The sequence below is a fragment of the Festucalex cinctus genome, chromosome 10, assembly GCF_051991245.1.
Source record: "Festucalex cinctus isolate MCC-2025b chromosome 10, RoL_Fcin_1.0, whole genome shotgun sequence".
Lineage (NCBI taxonomy): Eukaryota > Metazoa > Chordata > Actinopteri > Syngnathiformes > Syngnathidae > Festucalex > Festucalex cinctus.
The window spans coordinates 12,934,202-12,954,782 of record NC_135420.1 but is presented as its reverse complement, the minus strand read 5'-3'; the positions used below and the strand labels follow the sequence as shown (position 1 = coordinate 12,954,782).

General features: G+C 39.3%; 1 protein-coding gene across 17 annotated transcripts in view; it reads right to left on the bottom strand.

The window, feature by feature from the left end:
* The window catches only part of ptprsa (protein tyrosine phosphatase receptor type Sa), a 245,904-nt gene that overhangs the window by 54,571 nt on the left and 170,752 nt on the right, over positions 1-20,581 (bottom strand). For 7 of the 17 annotated variants that reach the window (XM_077535315.1, XM_077535318.1, XM_077535319.1 and 4 more), the window contains 8 exons: positions 18,335-18,604; positions 17,568-18,149; positions 17,343-17,479; positions 17,101-17,245; positions 9,841-10,161; positions 7,172-7,365; positions 6,057-6,083; positions 4,993-5,110 (listed from right to left, as the gene is read on the bottom strand). In XM_077535315.1, coding sequence (XP_077391441.1) covers positions 4,993-5,110; positions 6,057-6,083; positions 7,172-7,365; positions 9,841-10,161; positions 17,101-17,245; positions 17,343-17,479; positions 17,568-18,149; positions 18,335-18,604 — 1,794 coding nt within the window. The remainder of the gene's footprint in view (positions 1-4,992; positions 5,111-6,056; positions 6,084-7,171; positions 7,366-9,840; positions 10,162-17,100; positions 17,246-17,342; positions 17,480-17,567; positions 18,150-18,334; positions 18,605-20,581) is intronic. The other 10 variants (XM_077535325.1, XM_077535326.1, XM_077535327.1 and 7 more) reach the window with 2 other exon arrangements.

Genomic DNA, 20,581 nt, shown 5'->3' with positions numbered 1-20,581 from the left:
TTCTCTCAGGCTCAATCCCCTTTCATGGGCTTCCTGGCACGTTTCCCATTAGGCCACAGTATTAACAGCCTGCTGCTGACACTCACTCAGCCTGATTGAGAAAGTAGGGATCATGTTTCCCTCCCATTTCCGCCCTTTCTTGTGATCTCTAGATGACCACACTCACATCAATTTAAACATACAGACTCTTTGCCGCCGTGCTCATCTGAAGTTGTACAACACAATCTGCAGTTACAATTGTTCAGCTGTACACTATGAACATATCAGCCATCCACACACCAGGAAGGTTGGCTCAATTGTCCAGAGTTTCAACTAATACACTACCGTATTTTTCGGATTATAAATCGCAGTTTTTTTCATAGTTTGGCCGGGGGTGCGACTTATACTCTGGTGCTACTTATGTGTGAAATTATTAACACATTATTATATCATTTCACATGTTATTTTCACACGTTGGGACGAAGGGAGAGTTCCGGGTGGGAAGGTTTTGTTTTGTGGAAAAGGGGAGTTAGCCTGTTAGCTTCTAGCTGAGTGGGGAGTTGCTGTTAAGACCTCAGAAGCTGATGTCAATAAAACGCCAGCCTTTGGCTACGTGCTTCAACACTCCGCCTCCGACTCCCGTCACTGCTCGCTACAAACTCTTAATATGTTACGTCGTTACTGACATTACCAGGCATGTCAGTCATGTAACGTTAGTATACCGTACACTTATTCAGCCTGTTGTTCTCTATTTTATTTTTATTTGAAATTGCCTTTCAAGATGACGTATGTTTTTGGTGTTGGATTTTATCAAATAAATTTCCCCCAAAAATGCAACTTATACTCCAGTGCGACTTATATATGTTTTTTCCTTCTTAATGATGTATTTTTTGGCTGGTGCGATTTATAATCCAGAGCGACGTATAATCCGAAAAATACGGTAACAGTCATGAGGCTACATTGTGCATGTGGACACATATACATTAAGGGTGAAGTGTATTAGATATTTTCTAAACTGAACCTTGAAAAGGTCGGGACAAATCCATCAACCAGCTATCTTAATCTCCATTTGCTTTTAATGTTGGGTTTCTTATGCAGAAGAGCATGTGTCTAGAGTTCATGGATAAATTGAATTTGTCACAATAAATCTCAAGGAGACACAATTTGCACTATATTATAGATGGCATATTTCAAGCTCTTTATGTAAGAAGGTGATTGAGAGAGAAATTGAATACTGTGGTTAACACAAAACCAAAAAAATACTGTTTTGAGAAAAAAAAATAAAAAATCTGGAGTATGCTTTAAGTCGATTTTTTTGGGGAAATCTATTTTACAAAAACCGAGACTGACAGCAGTGGAGCTCGGACTTGCCCTCCAAATTCCCGTTCCCCAATCATGGGTGCATTTTGGAAGAATATTCAATGTGTGCACTGCTTCACTCCAACTGTTCATAAATTCGGAACATTTTTCAAATGTGTCATGTGTGGCATCAGAGTGAATATCCAAATGCAGCAAAGGGGTTTCAGATGGATAAAACTTTGCTCCTGAGTATGGAAAAGTGTTTCTTTAAAACGTCTTAACTAGAATCTCACGTGGTTCGAATTCTGGTCAGTTAGCCTTTAGCGGTGGTAGCAGAGTTACTTCAAACATTAGCTGCTATGACTACAGTTCTTCATTTTCTACTTTATCATCGTGGTTAGCATATACTTTTGGTGCATTTCCGGCGGTGGAAAACAGATGGTGATAATTCACAGAAAGTTAACACGACGAGGGAAGAGATATTTTGGGTGACAGTACGAGCTCTAATTTTAATATGTACAAGTCGCACCTGAGCGTACTGTAAATCATGAGATCATCCAAACTATGAAAAAAGTGTGACTTTTAGTTTGAAACATCCACCCCCTAGTATACCAAATTGGTATACATGTTGTGAGCAAGGTTGATGAGAAGGATCCAACCTCACAGGATGCCTTTGTTTAATCTCATCGATGCTTTTAACTGAAGCAAAAATGTTCCGAAAATCAAGAAAGATGCAGTGAGTTAACTGGGGCTTGCATTTCAAGCCTGCCTCCTGCACTCCACACTGATGTGGCCACACCCTTTCCCTTTCAAACTCACACTTAGTGTGCTTCCACCTCAAAACATCCATTTACATGGTGCAGCAACAGCATTGCGTCAGATATTTTGGTGTTAGTAAGCTTTCAAGATGCTACAAGAGTTCTTTGGAAACTTATGAAAGAGAACCATCATGAAACCTGCCCTAAATTGACCAAATAAAGCCCACAATGCTTTTTGTCTATGACTCACATACAGTAATGTTGATGCTTAGATTTAATGCTATTAAACCAGATATATTTTCTAATGTGCATGACTACTTGTGTCTGATTGTAACAAGTGGAAGATGAAGGAGAAGAAAGATGAAGAAAAAAATAACTTAAAGTAGGTCACCATCACTTTTGAAGCCTTTTAAGGATATGTTTGTGTTATTATATCACAGAGGCAATTCACCGTTTTAAACATTTGTTTACTGAAAACATTAGTTAGATTTATTAGAGGCCAGACTGGAGCCACACTCATGTTGGATTGTGATGAACAGCACATACAGTATGTCTAAAACAAATGAATTTGAGTTATGAAATACCCTTATGTAGTAAGTGGGGAAAAACAGGAGCTTCAAAACAATTTTGATGGCCCAACAAATTGTAATAATGAGATTACTATTTGTAGTGCTCCCATGTCAACACTAGATTGTAAACTTTTCGTGTGTTGGACGTGGTTGTGATGGCACAACAGCTTGTGCTAAATTTTGGATATTTGTGTTCAATATTTGTGGCATGGTTATTTTGAGACATGTTAATAACAGATGATAGTGTTATTGAGAAGGAAAAAATGCACATACAGTGCATATAAAATGTATACACATTAGATAAAAAAAATGATATAAAGATAAATCATTTCAAAATGTCTTCTACTATAATGATGACCTATAACCTTTATAATTAAATTGAAAAGCATATTTCTGATTGGGGAAGTAAAAGTAGACACCTGGGATAATGTGGTTGCACAAGTGGGCACACCCTGTTATAATTGGGGATGTGCCTATGTTCGGAATTATCCAATCAACTTTGGATATATGGGAGTCAGTATAAAACTGTCACAACTTAAACAGCCTCTATCAACCCCAAATAAAGTTCAGATGTTCAAGTAGGTTTTTTTTCCCACGACATTTGTTTGATTTCTAGCAGATGTGCTAACATGGTATGGTATTTGGAGCTGTTCAAAACTGCCTCCATCTTGAAGAAGGCCCCAGTTCCACCTGAAGAAAAACGGCCCCAAAACATGATGCTGCCACCACCACGATTCACTGTAGGTGTGGTTTTATTTTAGTGATGAGCGAGCAGTGCTGTGTTTTAACTAAGCATATATTTTGGAATTATGCCCCCGAAGGAAAAAAAACAAACAAACAAAAAAAAAACAACAATGTTGGTCTCATCAGACCGTAATACATTTTGTTCACATTTGGGAGACTTCAAGTGTATTTGGTCTTGAATGGGGTTTTTTTGGTGGTGTTTTTTGGTGAGTAAGATACAGCTTCCATCTTACCACATAGCCCAGATCTATGAAAAAGAGAGATTGTTGTGTCATGTCCTAAACTGAGCCGCTTGTTCATTGCTGGTATTGGTCTCTTGGCAGACTCCCTGACCTGTTCTTCAGTTCTTGATAATGTCACTGCTGTGCCATTTTTTTTTTGTTAATTCATTGGATGATGACTGTCTTCATTGTGTTCCATGGTAGAGTTAATGCCTCTTTTGTATCCGTCTCCTGACTGAAACCTCCCATAAAGATATCCTTCTGATGCTGTGGAAGTTCTCTGTGAATCATGGCTTGTGCCATGATGTGACTCCAAAAATGTAAGAAAAACCCAACAAGAACATCTTTATGAACACCTTTATTTGGTTTTAATGAGAGGCACTTTAAACGGTGGCAGGTGTATACTGACTAGTGTTGTTCCAATACCGATACTGGTATCGGCAGAGGTGCCGATACTGCATTAAAACAGTGGTATCGGTATCGGTGACTACTCACAAGTAACATGCCGATACCATTAATTCCAACGCTAATATAGGATTTTGTATGGAGCATCTCGTGTCTTGCTGGTGCACGACATTCACTGGTATGTAACGTGTTCACTGCATGCCGATCTAAGATATCCTATTGGCCCTTGAATGCTCTGAACCAATAGCAGGACAGCTTTTTCATGTTGAGGAAAAAAAAAAAAAAACTTAAGTATCGGTATGGTATCGGTATCGGCCGATACTGCAAAGCTGGGTATCGGTATTGGTAACCAAAAAACGGTATCGGAACAACACTAATACTGACTCCAATTTAACATGAGCTTGAATGTAATTGGTTAATTCTGAACGCAGTGTGCACACTTGTGTAATCACATTATATTGGCTGCTTATTTCACTTTTCTCACATTAAAATATGACATTAAAGGGGGATGAAGTTTTCAGATGATTTATCTTGATCTTATTTTTTTATATTGGGTCAATTTTTAGAAATTATTACTTTTATCTGTTTATTTTTCATCTGTAGTCTTTGCATCATCAATCTGTACACCAATAATTGTATAATGATAAATTACCTCAGTGTTAGCATATGAATAAAATGTTCCAAGTAGGATGGGATACATGATGTATCTATGGGACACACTTGTGAAAATGGGTAAAGCTTGTCTCTTTAATTTTCACTCCTGGCATAAACAATATTTCACACTCCAATCATAAACATGGGGTGTTGTTTCCCTTTGAGGGACAGTTAACATGTTCAGTCTGGCACATATCAGTGAACCGTCCCGAACAGACGGATAGAGAGTGACACCTCTCACACATGCCCCACTCACAGTGTCACAACCTCCTGGCATTTATAACACCTGAAAGCTGTCAGAAATTGTGGGGCCCAGCCTATCATGTGGACACATTTGGTGTGGAGGTGGTTAGTTTCACTGACCTGCACCTTTAGTCACCACTAGTTTAGGTTTGCTCCGTGCTCCGTCGCCTTTGGTGGTGTATGCTGCCACCGTGATGGAGTAAGTGGTGTCTGGCTTGAGCCCTCCAATAACCATTTCCTGGGGTGAAAAAAAATGGAAGAAATATGGGCAAAATATTAGTTTTTGTAAGGTTTTGACCTTTTCACCTAACTTAATGCACCTCATATTGATTGATTGTTTCCTGGTCTTTGCATTAAGTGTTACACATCCCTTGAGTATTCATAGTGCAATCCATTCAGAAAATACGTTACTGTTTCCAATATGGTAGAAGGATATTAGACGTGTAAATCGAAAGTACCCCATATCCCTTTAGATATATGCTGGTCAATAATTTAGCTTTGCAATAAATGCATTTCAACTACTGTACATTGTAGTTGTTCACTAGAAGTTTTTAAATCAGCCATTATGTTTCCTTTAGAAAGAAAAGCCTTCTGATCAATTCTTATGAATCTTTCAAGAGGGCAGGTTTGAATGAATGCAGAATGAGCTTTTGAACAGGCTGCCTCAGACAGATGGGGGAGGGAGGTCAATAAAAGTAAATGAGCTATAAGCTTTGTGTTGCAATTTAGATGTAATTCGCACAATGCAGATCAACCAAGGTTTGTGCATGCTAGCTTTCAAATTAAGGATGCTTCCATGTTAAAAGGATTATTCATGCATATTGGGTGAAATTTACTGTTTCCAAATTCTGCCCAAAAAATAAAGCGATAATACCCAAAGGAGAGACTACCAATGTGTTCAAGTATCACTACAGAAAACACGACTCAAGCACAAGACAATATGTTTCAACAACACACAGCAAGTATCACTCCAGGCACAATGGACAGTGGATAGTACATCAGCTATTGACATGAGTGTTTTTCCGCAGTGGTCTAAAGACAAAGTACCCACTTATCAACTCTGAGTTGCCATCCAAACTTATAAAGGATTGAAGTAGTTTGTAGAATCATGCCAGATTGATGCAATAGCCACCGTCTATATCTTCCCAACTTCACAAAGCACTCAAGTGGAACTTTGTACTCACATATTCAGCTGTATCGTCCGTTTCCCACTAACAACCCCCCGCCAAAGAGGAGAGTATGGGAGAGATTGCAACATTTTTTTTTTTTAAAGGAGAGAGAGCAGAAAGGGAAGAAAGAGGATTGTGAGAGATGGGTGCATTCAAGATTTGGGTGCAGAAGGCTGGAATCAGAAGTAGGTCACTGTTTTTGTGATACCACAAGAAAAAAAAAGCTGAGAAAAGGTCTGCCTGCAGGGCGTGACAATGTTTAACAATGTTATTCTGGTGCTAAATCATCAATGCAGGAACATCCAGAAGCACTGTGAGAGGCTTTCAAGGCTTTTATGATGAGGTCATTGCAACAAATATGTACAATTTTGTCTGGACATTTTTTTTTTCCAGGGCTGTTAGTGTTAGACCGTATTTTTAAATAAGTTGTTCAAAGTCAGTCTAGTTTGGATTTATGTGAAAGCTTAAGTGTACACTTAGTCTCATTTATGGACCAAATTGATCTTCATTTATTCCATCGTTATGTAGCATAGCATACAACTATTCTTTTCCATGGTTTAACCCTTTTTTTCTACTCATTTTCGTAGACTAGAATTAAGTTAATATGTTTTGTTAATTAAAAAAAAAAAAAAAGGGAAAAAGAAAGGTTTCTAACTTGTTACAGCGGCGTGATTTGAGGTGAATTTTTTTTTCATGCCAATTTGAGTCTTTTTCCATCCCAGACTACAACAATCAGCAGTTTCTTTCTGTCCTTGCATTTGATTCAAGTGCACAATCATTTTACTGCAGATATGGCCATGAACAAAGGGTCCAGACATTCCTAATAAAAGCCGTGAAGGAAATGTTGCAGAAAAAGATGAGCAAAGCTTTTGATTACAGTTTTTGTTATGCGGAGAGGGAGTTCAGAATATTGCAGTAATACGAAATGATATCCAAGCGAGAAGAGCACCCAGATGATTTCCCCAACTCCAGCAATATTTGCACGGTTGCTTAGCTGACCTAGATACAGTTTGTAGTGTGTGAAAAATGGCTGCTACTTGTCGCTACTATTGAGTCAGTGGAAGTTTGTTGGTTGGACTATGATTGGGAAATAGATTGAAAGACGCACAGCCACTTGGTCCACTTCTTACCTGGGCATCAGCTAGCATGACATCCTTGATGAGGGGCAGGCCCCTGGACTCTCCGTTCTCCACGCGGACATAGTGGACCTGATAGCCACGGATCTGACCGTGCTGCTTTCCTGGCATCAGAGAACGCCACATCACCTTGAGTGCGGTGGAGTTTAAGACCTCCACCTCCACTCGCCTTGGAGGGCTGCCAGGAACTACAGGAAACATTTAAAATACAATGTATAATGGAGGCCGTTTTAAACCGAGCAGAAATAATGAAACAATGGAAATGTATTGAATAAAGATGTCTGGAAAACTGTCCATGTATTCAGAAATATGCTCTGTCAACATATAACTAAGTATAAATATAATGTTTGTGTCATTTTCAATAACATTGACAATAGGTTGTTTTCTTTCTTGGGCATGCTGTCGTTCTCATCCTTCTGCACTCACTAATGCTTGTATTTGAAACCAATATAAGCGTGTCTAAAGTTTCAGCTATATCAGTGGTGCACAGAAGGCTCAAAGTGCTGTGGTAATAGAAGTGGAAAGGATTTTGGAGAAGCCAATGCCAGCCATCTGTCTATGATTCTCATGTGCTGCGACAAGCTCACATCCAGCCATTTATCTGTTCTGTTTTATAGTTGAACTGAAGCTTGTGCCATTGACAATTTACTTTTTTAATCATTACATTTGCACAATGTATTTCAGCTGAATCTATAGCTAACATAAAACTTATTAGCCTTTTTTTTCCCTAATCGACCATATTTTCCGCACTATAAGGCGCAACTTCAATGAATGACATATTTCAAAACTTTTTCCCATATATAAGGCGCTACAGTAGAGGCTGAGGTTACGTTATGCATCCATTAGATGGTGCTGCGCTAAAGGGAATGTCAACAAAACAGTCAGATAGGTCAGTCAAACTTTATTAATAGACTACAAACCACCTTTCTGACAACTCCATTCACTCCCAAAATGAATAAACAGCTGTTTTATTATTTTCTCTGAGGTAAAGTATTAGTATTAGCTAGCGATCCAAGATGGCGGGATCTTCTGCACATGCGCGTCAACGATCATGCCGGGTCACCGATAGCGTCTTGACAGCGAGACCTGTTGCGGCTCAATATTGATCCATATAGGGGTGTGAATTGCCTAGTACCTGACGATTCGATTCGTATCACGATTCACAGGTCACGATTCGATTTGATACCGATTAATCCCGATACGAATTTATAAGTCGATTGTTGCGATTTTTTTTCATTCAAATTTAGAAAATACTAATCAGTAAGCTTGTAGAGTGTAAGATTTATATGAAAATGTATTATTTATTTATCTGAAATTTCAGTCTTATAGAGGTTGTAATCTGTTTCATGTTTGAACAGCATTAAAATAAAATATTAAGGCTTAATGTTCCGTTCATATAACATTCTTCCATGCTCAAGGTGTGAATCCTAACCCGAAGTCAGACGTTTTGTTGAATATTTTACCATTAAAAATAGAAGTTTAAAAATCGATTCACACACACACAAAAAAAAAAAAAAAAAAAAGGGCAATGATGATAAGACGTTGAATCGGTAAGACTACCGAATGAACAATTCTGAGCTCTTTTAAAAAAAAAAAAAAAAAAAAAAAAAAAAACAATCGATTCAGCCGCCTATTGAATCGATTCGAGAATCGCGCGATGTAGTATTGCGATATATTGCTGAATCGATTTTTTTTAACACCCCTAGATCCATATATAAGGCGCACTGGATTATAAGGCGCATGGTCAGCTTTTGAAAAAATTGAAGGCTCTTATGTGCACCTTATAGTGAGGAAAATACGGTAATCTCTAATCTCCGGAATTTAACATTTTAATGTGTGCACCCATCCTAATGCACAACATGAGTCCAATATGACCTGCGTTTTTTGTCAATATCAGAAGGCAGCATTTTTGCCACAAGACAAAAACTCAGCCAAGTTGCAACACACGCAATATGGGTCCCTAAATTGTGCATTAAATGATTAAAGAGGTTCTTCAATTACAAACAATTAAGAATAGCATACCTTTTGGAAACCACAATTCCTTTAAGTCACGCAACACCATATGAAGTCATGCTCAAGGACACACAAATAAAAATGACTCATAAAAGGTAATTCTTATTATATTTAGAAATATTTTACTACTTTTATTATTATTATTATTATTATTATTATTATTATTATTCCAACCAATTATTTTACAATTATGATTGCTAAAGGGTATCAGCTGAGCAACATGATTTTGTTAAACAATGTTGGATAATGGCATAGAGCTGGCAGCACTATGATACAATAAATTTAATTAACATTTTAAAGGCAACACCCTAATTGCTCATAAATCTTGCATAAGGTGAATTTCTTTACATATGCTTCCTATCCCACGTGCCAAACACATTTTAGTTTCATTAAAGGCATTAAATTGCCCGTAGGTCTGAATGCAAGTCCAAACAGTTGTTGGTCTATATGTGCCCTGTGATTGGCTGGCGACCAGTCATGGGTGTATCACCCTTTCACCCAAAGTCAGCTGGATAGTCATTATGTATTGCATGAACATTTGTTAGCCAGTTTATAATTTCCTTTTCTACTGTCAACAGTTCTGTGAATGCTCATCAAAAGAAACCAGAGAAAACGAATGCATGTTTACTACAAAACAGACATTTATGTACCGTCTTCATCGGTCCGGCAGATTAACGGCTCGCTTTCAGGGCCCGGCCCAACGACCGTGAAAGCAGACACAGTGATCCGATACTGGGTCCATTTATCCAAGCGCTGCAGCAGCACCTGCTCTTCGGTGGCAGGCACGGTGGGCTCCTCCATTGACTCCACATCGTCACCGGTGCCCTCTGACTGTTCCGCCACCTGGTAGCGCACCCTATACCCCGCCAGGAGACCATTCTGACTCTTCAATGGCGGGGGGTGCCAACTTACCAGCAATGAGGTGGAGCTGGTGCTGCTGCACTTAATGTCTTGAGGGGGGGCTGAGGGCTCTGGTGAGGCGGACAGGACAGAAAGGAAGGCAGAGGGGGAAGAAGGAGGGGGTAGAGGACCAAGAGGACGGGTAAAGAGGGAGGGTGGGGTGAAAAAACGAAAAATACAAAAGATGGGAGAGATAAAGAAAATGATAAAAGGAAAAATTGAAACTTGGGTCATAAAACAAGAAGAAGAATTTAACAGAATTGCAGGAACAAACAAGGATGTAAAGATTGGATTAAAAAAATAAATCAAACAAATGTGAACAAAAATGGACAGTGATAAAATCGTATGGTGTAATAATGAATTAACTATTCTTCAAATGCAAAGTTCCAAATTGAATTTGTTGTTTTAGTTTTGTTGCATACAGATTATTATTATTTTTTTATTAAGGATGTGTGATCTGCCAGTTGGCCTTAGGTTTTTTTTCTTTCTGGTGTAGGACAGGTGTTTTGTTTTAACCAATTTGGCCATCACAATAAGCTGATTTTTAAAAAATATTTCGTTCTTTCCATTTTCATGTACACGAGGAATAATTTTTACTGTTTAATAGGCATAACTCTTGGGCCTTATTTTCATGCCTAGCACAAGTCTAGTACAAAGCGCAGTCTAACTGTGCGCATACGGGGAGTTTTCATTTTTGAGGGGTATTTTGGTAGACAAGTGCAGCTTGAGAACGACATTTGCATCATTGTACGCTGCTGTGGGAGGGAACATAGCCAAATTGTTTGTCATCCAATAAAAACTATTCCCTTGAAGTTCACATGTAGATGCAGGAGATTGGTGTACGTAAACTACTGTACATTTAAAAGGAAATGCTAGAAGAGCTCCACTTGCGGATGATAAAATAAAATTGGCCGCTCCCCAACCCATAGTTGCGCCACAGTCAAGGGCTGTTCTATTAATAATAAAAATATTTAAGATTTATAATAATAATTTATTCAATGAGTTGATTTCAGAGGGAGTGATGCATGCTGTTTTGATATTTACAGTGTGAATGCACCACGATCAAATGCACCAAAATTGCGTTACACCACCTGTGACACAATTTAGACCTGCTGTTATCTGGTCTAAATTGTAGTCTACATTTGGTCATTATATTGTCAAGTGTGTTAGGGGTGTGTAATAAACCTGCCCTCGGTCCGACGGGATGCGAAGCAAGGTGCAACACGGTCTGCCTAATTCCTAAACACGGTAAACTAGACTTACCCGGCACGAACATTAAAATGCACCGGATGAGTGTTTGTGCGCCAGTCTGCAAAAATAGGACCCATAATACTCGACTACACAGTATGCCTTGCAGTGATAATATGTTTTTAAAATTTTGATATCATATGAATAAAAGGTCATTTTTATTTCTCAGCTTTTGCAGTTTTGTGTAGTAATTCAATACCCCATCACTGTATTCAGCACTGTTCATTATTACATTGAATGTAAAAACAGCACAACTGCCAACACATGAAATAAATACCAGCAGGATTTAAGCCATTCCACACACAAAAACTCAAATGGAATAAATCATGAATGTAAGAGGGGTACTGGGAGATGAATTTGTATGTAACCCATGTCACTCAAAACAAACATAACCATAAATTCAAAATAAGAACTCATCGGAAAACATGGGACTAACAGAATACTCCACACAACCAGACAAATAACTCAACAAAATAAACAACAACAACAAAAAATGTCTGCATCATACGTACCTGGCTCCCATAAACACTACATTTCAGACTTTCTTACCACCAGCCCTGGACTAAAGCAAGTGCTTCCCTTCATTCAATCCAGTTCGAGGGACAAACAACTAAATCTTTGCATCAGGTGTAGCACCTTCAATTTTGGGTTATGTGAACATCAATTTTGGACCCACTTTCGGAGTTCCATAGGTTCAGCTTTTTGCTTTAGCCAGGGCTGCTATGTTTGGGCCGGAGGGTCCACAAGACTGTGAGAAGGGAGGCTGTAGGCTTCTATGGGAGTTGGGGGGCACACAACACAAACACTCATTTGTTTTGGTTTAAATGAATCCCATTTCATATTATGTGCCAATGAAACTGTCTGGTTAGTTAAGATGACACACAGGAGAAAAGCGTCGTCCTGATTGCAAATGGTATGTACTCATTCAAGGTTAATGATACTGTACATGACCGCACGTCGTTTTTGCAAACCAACTCCATTAACGAATGCATGAAATAACAACCAGAGCCTTTGGCAATCAGAGAGAGTCTCGTGGTAGACAACAAATAGGTCAAGACCTCACAATCCCTTCTCTGTGTCCAATGGGCTTATTTCCTTTCGCTCTTACTGGATTTGGAGCCTTTCAGCTTATTTCCAGCACTTTTGTTGTATTTGCAAAACTCTCCACGTCAACAATAACTGCTCAGTCCTCGGTCTTTGTGATGAAGTGAAGAGACTGTGAATGTGACAGAGCATGGGCTATCGCTGTGCACAGGCCTCCTCCAGACCGATGATGGTTTAAGACTGGCTGTGACAGAGTTTTAATAAAGTGCATTACCCGTGAACAAGACCAGCCGTAGGATTACGGATTCTAGAACTATACGAGAACCTGCGCTAATGCTTCACTTGAGGGTCTTTGAAACTTCCCTGGAAGTTCTAGGCTAAACAATTTACAATTTCTGTATTTCAATTCTATTTCAACCTGACACCAGGGAACCAATCTAATCAAAGCATATGATACTGGGAATGTATTGTATTCCTTTAGAAGTGTACAATTTAATCACCTATGAAAAAATTGTAGTGGCCAGCAGAGTTGGGCAATTTACAAAGATTTTGCTGATGCATCATTCATTAGTGCCTTGTCAGCTTTCCATCATCATCAGTCATTTTATTTTAACCATGCTTCCATTATCACTAATATTTTAGGACTGACAATGGTGGGCATTCCGTTAGTACCGACGGACTGTCCGTCAGTCCGTTATTCATCAACAAAACGGGCGTCCAGCTGTGATGAACTGACAGGTCTGTTGGAAATTAACCCGGTTAGTGACGATTAAAATGACGACCAAAAACCCACTTCCATCAGTGTTTAGTTTGTCATCTTTTTTTTTTTTTTTTTAAACATTTTTCATCATTTGTCAGAAAAACAGGCGTCCGTCAGTACTGATGAAATGCCCACCTCTGGTGGTCACACATCACAGACCAATTTGGAGACAATCATTGACTGTTCAGAGCAACCTAACGTTGGGTTTTTGGTGTTGGTATTGTACTTTTAAAACTGTGGGTTTTTTATCAGAACAAGTCAAGAAGAAAATTGATTTAGCTGTCTGTGAACTTAGGATGCTAAGTACATATCTTACGTATTGCACTTTGATGGAGTTCAGAAAATTTTTCTCAACTTGGAATCTGATCAAATTGAATTGTTGAAACACAAGTGATTCAAGCAATCTTGATATGACTCGCCATGAGCTGCCAATCGCTCCTATTTAGCCCCCTCGCCCCAACCTGCCCAGTCTATACAACAAAGAATGCCTGACAGGCTTGAAATCTGCCCAATTCAAAATTGATTTGGCTCACTCTGAAGCCTGAAACTGGCTTAGAGAATGTCTACTTTAACACTTTAACTACCCAGGCCAGCATTGGATGCACCGCAAACAACCAAAGCATTTGCAATCAACGAAAAAGCACATTTCACAGCCTGCATGGGAAATGTGTACTCATCAGCAGTGTCAACGAGCAGGATGGTCACATTTGGGGATCATTATAAAATTAATCTTGCTTGATTCCAAATGTCCATGCTGCATTTAAAACAAATGCTCCAATACATCTAAAAACCTCCCGTAATTACAGTAAGTGGAAAGGCTAAACGGCTTGTTTGGCTAAATATGGAGGATTTAGAATCCACTGCTTTAATTTGAGCGACAGAGCTCGACTGGCTACTGGCAGTTCTGAGGTATAAGCTAAACGAATAAAGCCTAACAATCCAAGGGGATGGGTCAGAGCTCATAGCAAAGCATGAAATTAATTCCGAAGCTATGAAATGGGATTCCTATCTGTGACTTTGTGGCCCTGCAGTCCGCTAACACCTACTCCCAGGATCCAACTCATGCCCTATTACCATGTCTTAAAAATGGGTAAGAGCACGAGGGATGCTGGGACCCTGCCCGCTTCTCAAATTGTGGACCCAATCGAGCCTCGTCTGAACAGTCTCACAATAAATAAGCTCAGGATATGGGCTGACGATGACACCTTAACCCAAGAGGCCTTGCTGCTTCGGAATGAGGGCCACTGTTGTCAGTAATGTTGTCAGATCTATTTTATTCATCTCAATTTATAACAGCCAAGAGGCCCAAAGAGCCTATTTGAATTTAAAGGTTAAAAGGCAATTAATAATCTAATTTACAATTACATATACTCAACAAAGTGGTCCCCATGACAATAGCCCTGGGTGAGGCCGCTTGCTCTGAGCATAAACATTAACAATATGCAGTTATTTTTTATTTATATAATAGCTACTGAGCAATTATGTTTGACTTGTCTGTCTTTGTTTTTACTTAGTGGTGAAGGATTTCAGTCTGCCTGGGAATAGAAAACCAAATTTTTTTTTTCCGTATTGCATGACACATCACTAGTTTAAACATGAAACGTACCCTACATTATATCTTCTCTCAAGCAGGGATGCACAAAGGCGCTACAATTCTTGAGGTTAATGGGAAGCCAATTAGCAGTGATGTCACCATAATATGATTTAACATATCAGCAAGTTAGTGCTAAAATGGGAAACTTGCTGTGAGGTGTTAAAAGCTAATTAACAACCAGTCGTCTCTGGGAGGTTTTCGGGAATGGCAGACTGAAACCCTATAACCACAAAGTCACTTACCTTCTGGCATCCAAAAGATTTAATGTGTTGTCACTTATATTTTTCTCAGTTTTAGACTGTGATTGCTCTGACCTACACAGTAAGATCCCAACGGGAATCCCTTGAGAGTTGAGTGTTGACTCCCACATTCGCCCCTTAAACAATATTTCCTGAGAGAGTTCACGGGCAAAAGGCAGAACCGCATAAGTAGAATGGATAGAGAAGGTAGAGAGGACAACTAGGAAAAATAAGCACTGACATATGTAAATTTGGGGGGAAAATGCTCAAAACGTCAAATATGGACGGACACTCCTATGAATATTATGGTTATCCTTTCTATCCACTGTAATCATGTAGACAGGAGAAGCCCCTTTTCTCAAATCCTAACTTGGACCATTGTATGGTACATTTTCAGCATGTACAGTATATGGAACTATGCTTGCAGCTGGCTGTGGTAGACTTAACTAAAAATAAATAAATAAATAAATAAATTTAAAAAAAAAAGAAAGAAAGAAAGAAAGGAAAAAAAACAGCAGCAGGCTACAGTTTGACACAATGTCAAACTAATACCATTTGAATAACCCACAAAGTAACAGAAAGTAAGGAAAAGGACTAACTCAAAACTTTTTAAAAGACCCAAAGTACGAGGGAGGGGACACAATGTGAGCAAGGCCATTCCAAGGAGAGCTTATGTTCCTTTGCACAGTGGAACAAGTGGCAAAGACAGAAGGGGGCGTGGGAGGCAAGTGTGGGGGGCGGAATAGGCTGATGTCGGATGGAGTGTGTGTCCAGTTCAATGTGGTTGTGGTTATTTTTCAAGAAAAAAAAAACATAGCTAAGGAAATAGCAGACACATTGACAGGTGAAGATGGACAAAAACACCCAAGAGACGTCAAGTGAAGAATGAAGCTGGAATAACATAAAGTATATTTTCATGCCTGGACCCATCAACAATGCAATGATACATTCATAATAGCACCCCCGGGGGTAGGAGTGAGTGTTGCATGCAACTGGCACTCTCCTCGGTGAAGCTGCACTGTCTGTGTAGCTCTGCTGCTCAGAAATAAAAACAAACTAACAAACAAAAGAACAGTGAGGTGGTTGCGTCAAAGTCCCGGTGCCCAGATTTTGGAGTGAGGGGCAGTCAACAAGTTGCACTGGTAGAAACAGAAAATGTGTTAAAGGATGTCTACTCCTTCACCATGGCTCTCCTATGAACCAGGAATGTTAGTTTCCCAATGGTGTTAGAAGTGGTTATTTGTAGCTATATTTGAAAATATATATACAATAATGAATAATGAATGTCAACAGTCTATTCCTTGTGTCGGGATAATTTGTCTGTAGTTGACTAGGTAAAGGAGGTGTTGACATGAACATTTTAAAGTGGAGTGTATCTAAAAACAAGGAGAAACAACAAATAAATGAATTAGAAATAAAAACTAGCTTCAGATCAACAGGTGTATCTTGTTAGATAGAATTAAATATAAATGGTCTATATTCACAAAAATCTTAAAATTTAGACTTCTGTTCTGTTTGGTATTTCTTCTAATATGTACAGTGAAATCGTCTACACAGATGTAGACAGGACTTGAGCATGCCTACATTTTTTTTCCTTTGGTGACCAAACACTCGTATGATTCCTTATTGTGACCCAGTTCATAAGAGAACCTTGGTGGATTCAGAGCAGAGTTAACATTTTTTGTGTCTTGGTGATGTGGATCGAAGTGCACTTGCTCATTTCAAAAGAAAAGCAAAGAGAAAGAAAAGAAGAAACTAGTAACACAACTGGCATATGTCAGTACATATTGATTAAGCGTAGAAAAGACTCCTATACATCTGGAACCACAGCCATCTTATCCAATAAGGTAATTCAAACTGTAAAGGTTGTAAAACAGTCTAAAATCTAAATTCAACCAAATGAAGCAATTTCTAATGCCTGTCTAATTGCATAAGATTAAACAAAATAAAAATATATGAATCCATACGGATCAGCTTTGAATCCTGTTATGTCTGAAGAAGAAAACATTGTTCAAAGTTGATGCAGAATTCAACACCAGAGAAAAGAACATTAACAATGCCTAGTCAATGATCTTTGGTTTTAGCAAGTACAATAAAGCAGAAAGATTGTGAAAAAGCTACATACTGGCTTGCAAGGTCTTCTGTGACATGTCATTGGTAAACGCTCCAATGCCCTTGTTTGAGATAGCTGCCAGGGAGAAGTGATACTCTGTGTTTGGACGGAGACCTTCCACTACGTATGAAGATGCAGGTCCAAATGTTTTCTTAATCTATGATCAATGAGAAACATAGTCCTCATCATCATCATCATCATCATGAATGATAGATTAAATACAGTCTAATCCATGCATCACCGAACATGCCTACCTGGGAGCCAAAACTGCCCTCTGTGTAGCGTAGTTCATAACTTATAATTCCTTCTTTATCAAAGGCTGGTTCCCAGGTCAGTTCAATGCTTGTATCGGATACATCTCCAACCTGAAATTTGGATGGCTGGCCAGGAACTGAAACAAACATTGGACGACAATAAGGTATGGTATATGTCTAAATATTAATATTGGTATAAAAAAAATCATAATGTACATGTCTTACCTCCTTGCAGCACTTTGACATGGATTGGCTCAGAGAAGGGTCCATCACCTACTGAGGTAAACGCTAGGACTTTGATGGTATAGGTCTCTTGAGGAACCAGGCTCTGAATCGTGGTGATAATGCTGTCCTGGACATTATGAATCTGCCAGAGGCTCATAGGCTGCGAGTCATCCATGGTGTAATAAACTCGATAGCCCTTAATCTGTCCATTTGGCTCCTCTGGGTCTTCCCAGCGTACCATCATAGTGTTTTGAGATATAATCTGGGCCTGAATGTTACGAGGTGGACTGGCAGGGGCTTGTTCACCAGTTCTGGTTTCCACGGGTTCACTGGGAGGACCCTGGCCAATGGTGTTGACGGCTGAGACTCGAATTTCATACTCTGTGTTGGGGTAGAGGCCACCAATGCTATAACGTGTAGTGGTGATGTCATCCACCGTCTCATACTTGCTTTCTGGGGATTTAGCACGATACTGGATGATATAGTAGGTTACTGGGTCAGGGTTGCCGGAGTCCCACGTGATAGTCACACTAGTGGCAGTAGTTTCGGTAACCACAGGAGTACCTGGAGGTTTCGGAAGTGCTGTTATGATGACAAGACAAAAGGCTGTTAGTAATTAATGAAAACTTTGCTTGGAAAGTGGTGAATTATTAAGATACCAGAGAAGAATTTTTAAAAATCAAATCCATAAAAGCGTATTTTGCTACTGTACACATTGTACGTGAACCTCTGATGTTCCCTTCTCAACGAGTGTTGTTATCTCTTACATTTGACAGTGATCTGCGCCACAGCTTCAATGATGCCAAGGCTGCTCATGGCCACACAGGTGTAGTTGGCGGACTCACGGACGCTGCTCAGTTCAAGAACATTCCTACCCACGGGCATCTCATCCTCTGGCGTCAAGTCTTCTGAATTTAACATCCACTTGACGTAAGGCATGGGGGACCCCACCGCCACACATGTTATGTTCACACTCCCACCAGGCATAATTTCTTGACTCGTTGGTGGGATGGAGAAGCGAGGAGGCACCCGCCGGACTGGGAGAAGGCATGAAGAAGGGAGAGGATGACAAAGAGGGCAAAGAGAGTCAAAGAAGAAAGAGAAGTAACAACATAGGTCGATGAAAATGGACCCTTCTCGTAGAGGTATTTAACACAAAAAAAGTTTAACATTGTAATGGGAACAAAACACAAAACTAAAAAGACTTTTCAAAAACTTCAAAATAAGGAGAAGGAACTAAACTAACAGAACTGCTTCAACAACAATATAGATTAACAAGAAAGCAACGATTCATAGCAACAAGGTTCCATTGACCAATATTTGACCCATCACAGCACAATTATAGACACAAAAATCTATTACGAGTTTCTCATCTTTGGAGCTGAACTGCTGTTCATAACCAACTACAGCATAACCTGATCACGGCCTATCAAAGTGTGAAGAAATAGGCCTCGTGATAGTACTATCAATAAGGCCAACATGGCAACCTGGTACTTCCTGTCCACTCAGGCACTCTGCCACAGAGGAAGTCAGCCATTAGAGGCTTCTCCCATAGTACAGGAAGTGTAGGGTTACTAGGGTCTGGGGATCTAAACATATTCTGGCGCTGATTGTCTCTCGTCACCTACATCTAACTAGAAACCTTAAAGATGAGAAACTTTAATCAGATTTTTGTGGTTTAGGGTAGATCCACTGGACAAAGCCTTATTAAGATCTGACACGGTTCCATTGATAGATGCAGCTATCAGTTTCACAGACAGCATGCATAAATAGATTGAGGTAAATTAAGGATAAATGATAACAAAATCAGATATAAAAATTGAGATAAAATGCATAGAGGAATATAACTGAAGGGTCGCTAGCATGCCCAGACAAAAGACGATTGGAGAGCAAGGAAGAGATACAAGATAGAGAATAAAAGCATTAGAGAAGTGGATAGAACGGAAGGGAAAAGAGGACCAAAGAGTTAACAGAGGAAGAGAAAAGAGTTGGGAGGTTTGGAGATGGGGAAGGGGGGGAGTAACCCACTTCAATAGTATGTAAACTTTTTTTTCATCAGCTAATGTGACAGGATGTGATGTTGGCACATTGTCACATCGCAGTCCCAGTTAACACAAAATAAGAATTGAGTAACAAGGTGTGTGCCTACAAGTACGTAGAAAACAACTAGAGTTGTTGTGGCAAGATATTCTACTATCACAGTGTTGGAGTCAAGAAACAAAACTGGAACCACAGGGAGTAGAAATCCAGAGAAGGAGGGAGAAAGTTGAGAGAGGGGAAATGTTGATGAAGAAGGGCAGAATGAGAACTAATAAAGAAAAAAAGAAAACCTCAATGGAGATGAGTGGTAATGAAGATACAGCAAGGTAATGAAGGATGAGCTCTGACAAATATGATACAAAATGTACTGTGTAGGTGTATATACGCATATGTTGGTGGTATTTTCGAGTTATTAGAGGTATGACTGTGTGAAGTATGTAAGAGTAGAACAATACAAAAGATGTGCATGAAAGGCATCCCAATAAACACTTGACAGATAGAGACTCAAAGAGGACACAAAGGAGCTCAGTGTTTATACAATGCATGGTTTTCGCTGTTTTTAATTAGCTTAGGTGAGCAACCAGCGTTGATCTGAGATAATTGCCTTTACTACCGTACACATATTGCTCTATAAAAGGCCCAAGTAAGTACCATTCCTAAAATATTTGAACACATGGGAGGATTATCTTTGCGCATGCCAGGTGGTTCAGCAGCTCATTCTGCTTAGCCAGAGTTCATTTTTGGTACATCACTGTATTAATATTTTAAGAGGATCTGAACAGAAAGCTAACTAATTTAAGTCTTAAAATAAAACGAAACCTGAAACTACTGTTAATGATGATGTGATTCTACTACATTTGGCAGTCTTCATAACAGAGGTGGACATTCTTATCCATCAGTCCATCACTGACGGATGCCCGTTTTGTTGAAATTGACGAAGGACAGACATTTCGTCAGTACTGACGGAATGCCCA